This window comes from Daphnia pulicaria, chromosome 6, assembly GCF_021234035.1.
Source record: "Daphnia pulicaria isolate SC F1-1A chromosome 6, SC_F0-13Bv2, whole genome shotgun sequence".
Classification (NCBI taxonomy): domain Eukaryota; kingdom Metazoa; phylum Arthropoda; class Branchiopoda; order Diplostraca; family Daphniidae; genus Daphnia; species Daphnia pulicaria.
The window spans coordinates 20,391,860-20,405,599 of record NC_060918.1 but is presented as its reverse complement, the minus strand read 5'-3'; the positions used below and the strand labels follow the sequence as shown (position 1 = coordinate 20,405,599).

Here is a 13,740-nt window from a genome sequence, read left to right as displayed (position 1 = left end):
TACAGTGCTACCTCGGAGTTTGTATTTTCTTACAACATTTTCTAGTTAATGTTTTACTGCAGCAATCAAGCTTTTTCAAATGAAGATAATACTAGAGGAGTAATTCAACTATTCTATTTAAAGTTCGTTAAAGTTTCAACATATTTATGTTCTATTTTTCACAAGCCACGGGGTTATGTGAGTTGGTTATGTCGCAGGGAAGAGTCCGCCAATACCCAGTGTCATAATTCTGCTGTTGATCAAAAATTGTACAATAAGGTTCGCTATGAGATCCTCCGTAACCCTGACAAAAATTGGTGTGGTTCATAGGAGGAAAGGGTTCGGTGGTTGCCCATTCCCAGCGATTATTAAGTGGGGAGTATCTTCCAGCAGTCCAAAAGTAAGTGGGACAATGACCTAGATGTTATTTTAGTATCAAGCGCGGAATCTCGTCAGAGAGTGTTCAAATTATGTTGCCAGATAAAGCATAGTTAAATGCCACGTACCTTTACAGTTTTGGTAGATCATCCTATCTTCCTCTTCTGTTTCAACAGCCATAAGAGTCATATTTTTGCTCTTGCAAAACGCTTCACCCTCCGTCCATAGGAAAGCCTGCGATTAAATAGTAACACTTCGTTGAAAAGGTGAAAAGGTCGCGAATGGAAAGTTATTTTTTATTTTCCTACCCCTGTGAAACAATAGCATGTCTCGTTCCAGTAATTACACATCATTCCCCATTCTTCAAATGGCAGGCAACCATCATCTTTGGTAGAGATTGTTCGTTTGAATTAAACAAAAGTCTCAATCAATCAAGTAAGTAAGGCACATCGATCACGAAAAGATTTATTATTCTTACATGAGCCAGGTGTAGTTCGTGATGTTGTATATTCTGTTTCGGCTGTTGTTAGTGTCGTCGATCTCTGAACAGTAGTAGGTAGAGTATCCTTGGTAGTCGACGATAATAAAGTCGTGGTTGCATCAGTTGTTGTCTCTGCTGTGCCCTCATCGATGGATTCGCAAATGAAAAGGATATAAGTGCTAGATCCAATTTCATCGAACCAATATCCAGTGTCGTCAAAATTGAAATTGATGAAGGCAAAGCTTCCAATTTGGATGTTAGATGGTTCTCCCCAATACCAATTCGTGTAATCCATCGGTTCAGTAGACGACCATTCCCATCGATTGTTTGAATATTTCCCCGAAGTCCAATAGTAATCAGCGCTGGGAATTTCTATATGTTACAGTTTACATTTTCGCGTTATACATGTCAACTTAGCACTGTGTATGTTAGTAAATCTAATAGCATAGCCATAGAACCCTGGTAGCGCAACTGCCTGTTTAACTTTCCTCGCAGAAATGTTATCCAAAGTGCCGACTTTTGGAATCGATAGTGTGAAATGGTCTGAAGTATTTATGTTTTAGCGCCTCTGATTAGCGCCAACAGTGTCCATCTTCTGACACAGCGTATTTTTTTTTCTATTTTCATAACAATACTAAAAAAAGAAAAACATAATTCTTTTAAAGAAAGTGGTTTTTTAAACCTGTTTCTTAGGTTTAGGAGATTTTTCTAAGAAGATTTTTGCAAGTAGGGAAAAAAACAGTTCACAACACACCCGCTGTGGCGCTGAACAGAAGCGCTGACTGAGAAACACTTTTCAGAAAAATGGCTTAGATAGAACTTTCCATATAAGTGGTGCTATACCAGGGTTCTAGTGCTCTGGTAAGAGGCTATACGTGTTACGTGATAGTGATTTGACTTGATTGTAGATAAGCTGATTTTCTTCGGAATTTTCAATAGTAAGAAGGTTCATGTTTTCTTCTCTGCAGAATGTATCCGCATTGGACCAATCAAGGCGCTTCCCAAAAATAACCACGAATTAACTTATATAATAGTAAGTATGTAAAAAATTCCGAAAATAAATATCTACTTTTGCGGTAGAAAAACAATAGCATTTGCCACTCAAAACCCAACAAGGTATTGTAGGGTCGTTTTGCAAGAATCCAGGACAAACATCTATCGGTTATAATGTAAAGGCCTACGTTCAAGTTCAAATCGTTAATTTAATAGTTTGTTACCTTTTGAATAAACTTTTCCTATTAATTTTGCAGGGATGAAAATATTTTGGCAATGGGCCATTATTGTGACCATCAGGCAGAACTTGAACGGCAACAAATTCTTGTTCATTTCACGAATAAAGTTGTATTGCCTATTTCGTTCTTGATTCCGTTTAGACGATTGAAATAGCTACAGATAATGTTACTCAATATATAATGCAGGTTATCAAACTGAACTGTTCAAAGGTATCTCAAATACTCAAATTATCTACACTTTATCACATTAACATCAGAAATGTTTGTCGTCAGCTTACTTTGATTCTTTTATTTTCCTTGTCACTTTAAAAGTCTAGGCATCAGCGCCATTAATTTTACACAACTTTTGGTTGTTTGGGTTTTTTACAACGGAAAAACCCAAAGTACAACCATTGCAGATGTTGACTGACTTCAATCATCCACTATCTTATCAGAACATTACAGGAATATCCCCTGGGTGTCTGCAAATTATTTTTTTTTCAAACGTAATTATATGAGGCGGTAGAATAAGTGGAATAATTCTTTCGCATTAATTTATTTCTTATTGTTCATTTGGTTGTAACAAAAGACAATTGTTTTGAAATTCAGATCCCGTCACCCAACAAGTTTCCGGGTGATGTGTAGTTTTGCACCGCTGATTATATCAACGAGGCCAGCGTACGTTTTTTGAACGTGATTCCGTTTAGCCCGCTTCAATTTGGCCGGGCCGCTTTTGGTTTTTTTCTCTACATTTTCAATTTCAACCAAAAGAGAAAAGGAGTCAGACGGACGGTTGGCGTCGGCCATGCGTCACCATGTCAGCAGCTAGCATGTTTTATCTTTTGGTCGAGAAACGGGCACGCGGGGGGACAGAGACTTTTCGATCGTCTTAATGAAACGGTCAGGAATTCGTCCCCAAATGAAAAGAATCAAATGAAGGAAAAGGATGGAAAAAAAATCTGGTAAATCCGGTCGAGTCTCTCATTAACTGGAGGCGCTTACCGAACTCCCGACGTGCCTCCCGACGGACGCTTGTTAATTCAAATAGATTTTTCTACTACATACTATTCTTCCTAGTTGCAAGTGAGTGTGAAGGTGGACCAGAGCCGGCCAGAAAGTTAAAAGAAAAAGAGATAGAGAGCAGTCACTGCTTAATTGAGCGAGATATTCCGTTGTTGCTGGAGCGACATGGCCGCCCCCCTTTGCTTCAGCTGGAAGCTTATAAATAAGTGATTTATTGTTCTAAAGAGAAAAGAGGGTCTTCCAGAAATCTAATCTTCATCGGAAAGCAATCGGGTATTAGAAACTACCAGCCTGGGCTATCTTCTCACCTTAATTTAATTAGACAAAACTATCGAAAATGTACATCATGTCAAATGTGGGTGACGTCAAAAAGTTTCTGGCGGTGTGTTTTCAACGTAGAAGTTAAATTATTTCAATGCGACGATTGGCTTACCATTTTAATCTTATACAATAACGAATATACAATGTTTTTGTATGTCTCCCTTATATATTTTTTTTTTTTTTATTTTTCAATGTGTAACTTTAGGTGTAAAGTGGAATCGGCGGCGGTCAACAAAGAAAAAGAATGACGCAAAAAAGAAGACGGAGAAGACGAATAGGATGCCTGAAAAACGACCCTCTACGTGTTTTTTCTGTAAAGCCGGACAGCACTCCTGGCAAGTCTGTCCAGTTCGAAAGGAATGGTTGGCTTCTAGATAGAAGATGTCTCATCGGGATTGGATTGCAAGTGTCCGTGAGTAACATTTACATCTTTCTGTTTTCAATTTACACGTCTTTATGTAATGTGGCATATTTTGTGTTTTCGTGATATTGATATATATCTGGTCCAGTCATGTTGCTCTAGCAGCAATTTTTTAAAAAATAATCACATTAATAGATGTTGCTCTTGAAGCAATTTTTTAAAATGTGTGTATTTCAGTGATGTTGCTCTATTAGCAATTTTTAAAAATCTTTTATATGTCTAATAGCTGTCTGTGATCACGACGCCGTGACCTACAGGCCATCAGTTGACGAGATGGGGACTCTGCAAAACTTCATAAGCGATGCTATGAAAAAACAAGGACCTGAGACGGGTGCTATTTTGGTCATCCCCCCCTACAAAACACCAAACACTTTCGGAACCCATATTTGTAAGCCTGCAATACATCCATGGAGGCAGGAGTACAAAAGCAGGAAGAGGGAGTCTACAGGAGCGAATATGTTCCAATAAGGGGTTTGTTGCTGGACAAGTTTATGGCCAAAAATTACCTGGCATCTCTCAACAAATCGGGATTCGGCAGTTTGGGGCCAACCGATCAAAATTGGAAAGGAATTTTCAATCTTTTCGAAGAAGTTGAAAAGGTAAATGGCTTGACTCCCCCGAATTCCCGAGTACATGGTCGACAAGAATGCTTCGATATTTGAAGAAGGAGATAGTTCTTGGTGAGTTTTTATGTTTTATTTTTTTACTTTTATATTACATGACTAATTTTCTTTTGATATTACTTTTTTCCCAGGAATCTTCTAAATCTTAAGGAAAGCTTTACTCCCTACGTGAAATGTCCTGCATTCGAGATGTCTGGTGTGAATTCCCCCCAACTACGGCAGAGTACGAGAAAGCCAAAGCGAACCTTGAAACTCTGTTTAAAACGTGGGAGACGAAATTGTCAAAGTGTACATCATCAGAGCTACCAGGCCTCTCAAAGGACGCTGTTGCCATAAAGGAAGCTTTGATGATTGTTACGAGAAAGTCAGCAGATAGGCTCACACATGCCAAAGGAAAAATGCTTAATGAAGAGGAATTAGCTTTGAGGCAGATAGTCGCTGATTATCGGAAGAGGTATGCCATTGTTGAAGAAGACTTGGAATTTAAACATGCTAGGGTATTTCTTCCAACAGACGTTAGCTGTTGGCTAACTGAAACAGAATTGCAGCTACAGTAAGTTACTTTTAAATTTCATGGATTTCTCTTGTATTCATTTTTATTTTCACCACCATAGAGCCCTCCAACAACCTTTTGCCAGCCACGACTTAGAAGTTGCCATTTCTAAATTAAAACAACAAACAAATTAAAACAACAAAGCATTGCCGCAGCTTCGAAGTCCAACATTTTTGATGAAGAAGACATTCACTTGTCAATAGAGGCTGAAGAACTGGCTGCTAGGTATTTTCCTTTGTTTCCCCCTTTAATGTAGTGTTATTCTTATTTTACGTTTGTTAGGTATGAAGTAATTTTGAAGACGTTACACGACAAAGAAGAAGTACCGTGATGCCAGCACAACTCTAAGAGAAAGTGATGCAATCTGCAATGAGTTGGAAATATTCGAGAAAGAGCAATGGCAATTGCACGAATCTCTCCGCGACTCCGAAAAAGCTATCGAGGTGATGGCCATTAATATGGGTCCGAAAAAGAGAGAATTTTTCCAGCACCACAGTGAGAAAATGGCAGCAAAGCATTAATGAACCTCATCTAATTAGTGGTGCTTTAAAAACTACTCGTCCCATTCAAACGCCCGTACTCATTTCCTGAGGAAGCATTTGGAAGAAAATGAATCCACTGAAGATCCTGATATGGATAGAACCGCACTGGAAGACGTGAGTGACAAAAAGGCGACCAGGAAAAACTTCTTGGTCACCGATGCCATCAAAAGTGAAATTAGGTAATAGGGTTGTTCGACATATTTTTTACAGTATGGTAGTATGTGGGATTCTCAAAGAAGGAGAAAAGTCGTGGGATATCCCCGACAATGCTGCAAGTCATTGGAATAAGTCATTGGAATCTCTTTTCTCAAAATCTCCTCTCGGATAGACGACAGAGAGCGAGAGACATTGACCTGTCGATGGGAGAGCGGGACGTGTTCTGCCCTGTTTTTAGAAGAAAGGAAGAGGGGTATGGAAATTGGGGGGTGAGAGGAGGCAGCTAAGAAATGAGGGGGTGCAGCATTGCCACATAAATTTTGGGAGAGAAATGAATATTTAGGCGTTTTATCTGGCAACGCAGCGTGGAGAAGCAGGTGCGGGCATGATGTATTTTCAAAGATCATGGAGTAAGAACAAAGTAGTAAGCTCGCTCTACTCCTTTGTTTAGTGCACGCTTACACTGTTCTTGTTTACAATTGTTCTTACTCCATGATCTTTGAAAATACATATGACACTTCAAAAAACAGACCCGAAAAACGCCTAAATAAAACAGACCCCGAAGAGCCCTATAGACCGCCGCCGCATACAAATTGCGTTTGGTTGTGTATACGGCGGCGGCTGAGTGAACTATTGTGGAATTGGCAATATTCAAAGCTGAATAACTTAATAACGATAATATATACTGTAATGGCAAACATATTTTACAGTATGAAACTTATATTAACTTTTTTTGTAGAAAAATAGAAAAAATTTAGGAAAAATACATAGCTAGGAACAATGAATTTATGGAGGGACTGACCATAAGGTCCCTTGTAAACAGCTTTTGGTGACTTGACGAAATTTTCAGCATAGTCCTTCACGATCACAACACTAAACTTGGCAATATGATGAAAAAAGAATAAGGAAAATTTTTTAGCTTTAAAAATAATTTCATTTACGTAAATTTATTTTCCAAGGTTTACATTTTCTATAGCATTTTTTTACAGTAAATATTGATATTTTTTCGGAAGGGTTTTTGCTACACTTAAACATTAATACAAAGAATAAAGTTCATGAAGAGATGCGTGATGCAGTTTGTTCCCAGTAACCCTTCTTTTTGTATATCTTGAGTCTTGACTCCACTAAAATGGCTAATGATAAAAGCTCAAATCCGCATGAATTCAAACCTTTTCTTTTATGCGCGTACAATTTTTTCGGCCTTGCCAAAAACAAAAAATTTTGTACCTTTTTTTTCCAGTTTCAACTCTTTGTTCAAAGCTGTAGAATACTGGTACCGCTACTCATATGGCGAGCCCTTCCATTGCTTTTTTGCTTTTTCTCTGGAAGTGAAGCCTGCTTGCCTGCCCTGCTCCTTAGCTATAAGCGCCTCGGCGGGTGTGTAGGGAAGTAGGTTTTAGGCATGGTAAAAGGAATGGAGTTAAAAGTGGAGGAGTGGCAAGGAGCGAGATCGATATCTTTGCTCCGATTTTCACTGTAGGTAGTGGTAGTGAATTTCCGTGGTATAGGATTTCGACTACGTTTACGTTATCCGTTAAGTTAACGTGGCTTTGAAATGTATACGTTAAGTTAATACGTTAATTAACGTGTTGTTTGAAACAGTACGTTAACGCAAATTAAATGTTATTTTTTACGTTACGTTAAAAAAAATTTGCGTTTATTTTGAGAAATAATATGCCTTAATAATATCCCCGCAAAAAAATTTTTAAAAAGACAAACCAATTTTTTTCATTTAAGTTTTCTCAAACAATATGCCTAAGGCAAAAATAAATTTCAACAGAAAAAGCAACTTGGTTTTTGGTTTCAGCTCACAGAAAATCAAAAAAGTTTAACGATGAACTTATTAATAAATAACGTGAAAATTTAACGTCTAAAAATAATACTACGTTTACGTTGTTACGTTAAGTTATTAGCGGAGCCGAAAAATGGTCCGTTAACGCATTTTTTACGTTATCCGTTAAGTTAAACGTAACATCACTATCATTCTGTCATTTCCGAGTTCCGGCCATCAACTTCAAGCCACCTAGCGTTCAAGATTTCAAACCTTTTGATTTGCGTTATCCAACAAAAATTCATTTTTTATTGTCTGCTGATTCCGCCAAAAAATTTCAAGTTATTGTTTTTTAGTGATTATTATCAAGGACAAAATTAAATTAAGACCGTGAAGATTGAAATTGGCAATGGCTTGGGGTACAATGGGGGGGGGCTGCGTGTATACTCCATGTATACCTAAAGTTCGTGTTAGTTACCTCATCAAAGCGATTGCCATCGAATGAAATGTAGCGCTCAAATTGAGTTCAACTCAAATGATTAGTTCAGATAGTGATTGAAGCAAGCCGAACTCGATTTGGGTGCGTATCACACTCAAACGAACACAGCTGAATCACACCGATGATTTCATCAAAATCACGAGCCTCATTCCTCGGTGCGTTAAGGCGTGTCGTCAAATCATGTGCGACTTGCTGGTTATAACTTCCGGCTATTATATATACTACCAGAGCAGAACACATACGCCTTTGCATAGTTAGACATGAAAAAATAAAAGAAGAAAGACGACAAATGATGACGGTTGTTTTTCGTCTTTTGCCATTTCGGCTCGTCAGACTTAATGCGACATGTCTTGCTCTGAGCGCTACTGGCGCTATGTAATATACGCGTATATGTATACCGGGTTGCTAGCAACCACTGGCGGCATATAATTGGTGGAAAAGACCCCGCGCGCTGTCGCCAAGCGAATGGAAAGTGAAGAGCAAAGACATTTTCACAGTTTGATGGCCGCTGATGCTGGAACGTTGTGATCGTAAAGTTTAGTTGCTCGTTACACAAAACTCCAACAACCCAGCAGCCAAATATAATTGGGACCCGAGTATATAAACCGCACACACCGCGTACTATACCAGCACGTTCTAAACAGCAGTCCGGACAGCTATCTAGCTAGGACACGACGAGAGAAAGAGAGAAAAATGAATCAGAGAGTGAAATGTGTTATCCAACTCGAGTCAAAGGAGATAAAGGAGCCATTGTTTGCGTATACATAGAGCAGCAAAGGCAACTCGATTATTCCCTCTCAAAAAGTTTTGTTGCTCTGCACGACAGCAGCAGCTCTCTGCCAAACTGCTGGCATATAAGTCTTCGTCAAATCACTCACCTGTGCCCTGGTACAAAAGAGTTAAAAGAAATGTTATATATGTCTACGTTTTGTGTTCTTTCTCTGTGATTGGCTTTTATTTCCGACCCAAAACTTTATTGCAGCCCCTCATCGTCAAGCTTCTGAAGTATCTATAGAACAACGAGGATAACAGCCGGGCCGCAAGCACCCTGGAGTTCACGGGGGGGTTTATTCACAATAAAGTGACAAGAGCCGAACCACAGAATAACCAGCACAGGAGCTCTATAAGCTGCATATAAGTGACGACTTTGATAATTGGTAGCGGTTGGGGGCTCTCATGGCTGTGATAATCGGCAGTCGAAGAGTCGAAAAAGCGGACACGGATCCAGCGTTAACATACACAGATGCACGACATGTACATAGGTGCATTTAAAATAAGAGAATATACAAGAGCGGCACAGTGTAGTAGTGATGCAGTGTATACTACAAATCGTTGTGCTTGTTAAATCTTCCGCCCGACTGCAACTTCGGCAACTGATTTACATATCGGAATATATTCCCCTCTCTCTATCTACTAGAATTGACTGTGTGTGTATCATGTGTACTTATATATCTATGCCATAAACCGACGATTAATGAGTTGATACCGCAGCAGCAGATCCCGACTGTCGCTGTCAAGGTGTGCGCGCCGGTCCGCACGCTGGATGCTGGAGGGGCTGACGTTGGAAGAAAGGCGGAATCAAAAGCAGTGGGATTTTTCCGCTCGTTTCCTTCCGTAAGACACACGTCGAAGGAATAGAAAGAAAAAAGAAGGCACAATTATACTGTGCAATCAAAAAGAACCAAAACGTTCAGCTTCATTGAATGAATCAGGTTCAACTATATTTATATATACAAGGCATTATGTTTAGAGAGAAAAAAAGACGTTGTCCCGACTAACCTATTCAGCGGTATCCTACACGTAGCGCTTCTTCCGGTGATTCAGGAGCTATAGGCAGCAATAAGAAGTGTATTTCAAGTTTTGAAATTTGTGTTTCGAGAAAAACCGTTGATCGCGCGGTTGATGTGTGTTCCAGCTTTTTTTTTGTGGCAATTTCATAATTGAAATTTTATCGAGTTATTGAAAAATGAATATATCGAGAGAAAAGTGCACCAAGAGGGGGGAAAAGACAACGCAGCAGCACATTGATGAATGACGGGCTCGGGAAAAAGGTTCTTGCGTGTATCGAGTTACCTATTCTTGAAAACTTTTTTCCCATTTTTACACACAAGCAACCGTTGCCGTTGGGAAATATAATGAAACGTTGGCAATCCTTGCAAAGACTATAGACGACAGTATACATTATTAAAATACCCAAAAATGATTACTATGTGTGTAATATTGTAATTGATTGCATTTGGCCTAAAGGAATTCACCATACGAAACCAGCATTTGTAGCTGTTCCTCGTCCTCAGAAAGTATATACAAACGAGCCGGAATATCTGCATGAATGAATGAATAATTGGGTATTCATTGGATCCTAAAGCATTGCGGATTATTTAAAAAACGGTAATAAGACAAAAAATATAATTAAAAATATAATTTGTGACTGCCACTGAATTAATTTTCATAATATGCAACATCTATACAATCCGTGGTGAATTTCCCGGTTAAAATGAACTCATAATTGTCTGCAAGAAGATCATTTGTAAGATCTATTGTGCTAGGTACATAGATAATCTTAGCGCCTGTAATGTTGTCTGTGACATGAACAGTTATAAATTTCCTTCTGTGAATAGATGCTCTGTTATGGCAATTGCATCAAGAAGTTCATGTAACACCTTACAAATAAGTGAGAAATATTTCATTAGTTCGGAGAGCATAGCACACATACATTCAACATTTTGTATAATAGTTTGTGTTTTTCTTTCCAGTTTTCTTTGCTGATGGATTCATCTCTATAACGACCATTCATGACATCAAATGCAGCATTAAGCAGCCTCACCATGTCCACAGTAGGTTCAGTATTTTTGAATACTTCTATTCCGAGATCAATTCTGTAATATTCGAAACCCGCTGCTGTAGATTCTGAAAAAAGTTAAAAAAAATGTGAAATTCAAATTGGTTAGATCACGTCATTATTTGTGTACCTGAGTAGCGAGTTTGACGGTAATTTTTTCCACGTATTGGGGAAGATATGCACAGGAGTTAATTTACTGCACATTCTTAATGTTTTATTTACTTCGTCACTTCAAAAAGGTTTTTGAAGTGGTAAAAATCTACCTTCTCCCCGCGAAACTAAGATGACGAAATAACAAACCAATTAATTCAAATTTTTACTTCTAATTTGATGTCATATTACAAATGATTTACCTGAACATCTTTGTGTTTAAAATATTCTTCCATGATGTGAAAAAGTGTACTTCATGATGTGGGGAATATCTAAGAGAAAATATATTATGTTTTTTGGATTACAGGGATGTATTATGTAATTTCAAACTTCTCCCATGTTTCCATTCACACTAACAAATTATGTGCTGCTTTGTTGGTTTTTTGTCCATAATAAACAACGTTCATTACTACCGCGTCTTCCATTTCTTTTTATTGCCAGTATGATTAAAACAAAAAAAAAAATGTACTCGAACTAGTAATTTTTCTTGCATTGCGGCCTATGGAGTTTCACCGTTATCATTTCTAGTTTTAGTTTTCCCTTTCAGTTATCTACATTTCCTATTTATTTAATTTGGATAATTGCATTCCTTAGTTATCGCGTTATATTGCAAGTTTAATTTTACCTCAATATTCATTGTAGTTTATTTATTATTTATTGTTTTGTAAACGTACTGTATTTACAAAAAAATATCACCATTTTCTCCCCCCAAGGAAGAATGGAAAGAAAAGCTGAAGAAGAAACCTAGAAGATACAAAGGGTTGTGTTGGGTTTTCTATTTCCTCGGGGCATGATAAAGTCTATGTATAAAAAATGCTAAAACTATTTTTCTTACAAATTTTTAAAAATAAAAAGTTCTTAAATTTTTATGAAAAATTAAGAGGTTTAGAAGTAAAAAGTAGCAATTCAATACAATATTCATTCAAATCGTCAGGTTTCACACAAAAAATAGAACGATTTGTCAAAGACGCTACGTAGATTAAGTTGATAGTATTAGAATTAAAGTTGGATGAAAATAAAAGGGCCTAATACAAACTCATTTTTTTTATTTCAATTTTGCCCTTTCTTCTCTTATAACGCAGCTGTAGGCCTTCTTACAAACCATTTAAACATTTTTAATACTAACATAAAAGCACTCAGCGAATGTGCTTTTGGTTTGTGTGCTTTACAACAGTGTGCTTCGAAGTACAAATTCGAAGAATTACATAAATTGCTGAGAGTCGAATGAAATTATTACAAGATGTCTGCATACACAATTGTAAAATAGCCGTGATCCCCGAAAGGATGTAGCTAGCGCCAAAGTTAAACGACTAATACATTGTTATATTCTCAAACATGGATCGATTCCACTTTGTTGCCGATGTTTCAGAGAACCAAAATCAATTGACAATTGAGTGTCTATGTACAGATCAATTGAAACATGGTGGTGTGAAAGCGCTGCTCTATGGAGTAATATCATATATATAGCAGAAGAGCAGTGGGAAAACTCGAGAAAACTTGCGGAAAAAGTGCGTTGGGGATCTATTTGATGAATTCGTCCATTCCACATTGCAAACCTCAGCAAGGCTTGCAGAAACCCGTTACTTCAACAGGGACCTACAATAAAAAAACTTTACTGGTGCTATATACAATCGCGGCTGAAAGTTTGTATGTTCTCAAATACCCGCCTTTTTACTCTGTAATGGCAGTTTACCATATTCATTTTTTAACCAAAACCCTCTACCCCCTCTTTACTTAACTCTACCCCTTAACAACACTAACTATTTTACCGCGATGCGGCAGAATTTTAAGCAACCTTTTAACGGAAAGCTAAATGAAATTTAAGAATGCTAGATAAGCAAGAGTCCTAGAATTAAACGGTGATGTGATTACTGACGATTAATATAATTTTTGTGTAAACCTTATTCTCTATTTATTTAGCATCAGGTCTGAACTTATTACCTTTTAATCTGCAGCTCATGGCGCTAACTACTAGAGTAATTGTTAATGTATATTACACCATTTCTTACACCACATTCTACACATTCGCCCACGGCCCACGCATAAAAGAAATCTTACCCTTTTCCAAGTTTGCGAACAATAAAAAAATTACGATTCAGTTCAATTGGAAAGCTGGTATTGACATGATTTGAGCCTAGGAATGTGAAAGTTTACCTGTACTGACAGGCCATAGCTATAACATCCCCATTTCCAAGACATGTTATTTTTCCCTTATCGATTCTGACACCATTTATAAATGTTCCATTTGTAGAACAATCTTCTATAAAGCCCCTTGCCCTTGGGCACCTTCGGGATTTAAAGTTAGTTTAAGTTTAGTTGAATACGGTGTTAAGAACTTTAGGACATTTGCAGAAAGTCCTGTAATAATGAAAGCACGGCCTACTACCATCACGGCCTACATACTGGCTATATATTCCTTTGTTGCCGAATGGATCCAGCCTATCCCATCCCCTTTCTCTGACTCATTATAGCCAGTGCCGAAAGTAGTAAAATGTTCTACTTTCCATCGTTAGTTATATTTACCATAATGTAAATCTACCAGTTTTAGCTTAAAAACGTGATTAATTCGTCATTACTGACCATTTTCATTTTCCACGATTCCTATTGGTTGAAAAAAAAATCCCAATAAAGCTTTTCAGGTCGACCGATGGAGGAGGAGCCTATGCTGCTATAAAGACCTCTAAACCTTCGGTTATTTAGTGAACTAAATTCCTCAGGGATAAATTAAAAATCGGAAATTCGTGTAAAATAAGACAGGCTAGGAAAGGATATCGGAAATACATCGTAACAGCA

At 37.8% G+C, this 13,740-nt stretch overlaps 1 protein-coding gene across 2 annotated transcripts; it reads right to left on the bottom strand.

Moving 5' to 3' along the window:
- LOC124341963 (macrophage mannose receptor 1-like) lies at positions 1–2,215 on the bottom strand. 2 transcript variants are annotated; one of them, XM_046794919.1, is made up of 7 exons: positions 2,056–2,215; positions 1,908–1,993; positions 1,721–1,835; positions 836–1,210; positions 666–742; positions 486–591; positions 1–396 (listed from the first exon to the last, which is right to left on the bottom strand). In XM_046794919.1, the coding sequence occupies exons 1-7, from the start codon at positions 2,162–2,164 to the stop codon at positions 152–154; spliced, it is 1,113 nt and encodes a 370-aa protein (XP_046650875.1). In that variant the 5' UTR covers positions 2,165–2,215; the 3' UTR covers positions 1–151. The 2 variants fall into 2 exon arrangements, with proteins under 2 accessions (XP_046650875.1, XP_046650876.1); XM_046794920.1 differs by lacking the exons at positions 1,721–1,835; positions 1,908–1,993.
- Between the last annotated feature and the right edge of the window lie 11,525 nt (positions 2,216–13,740).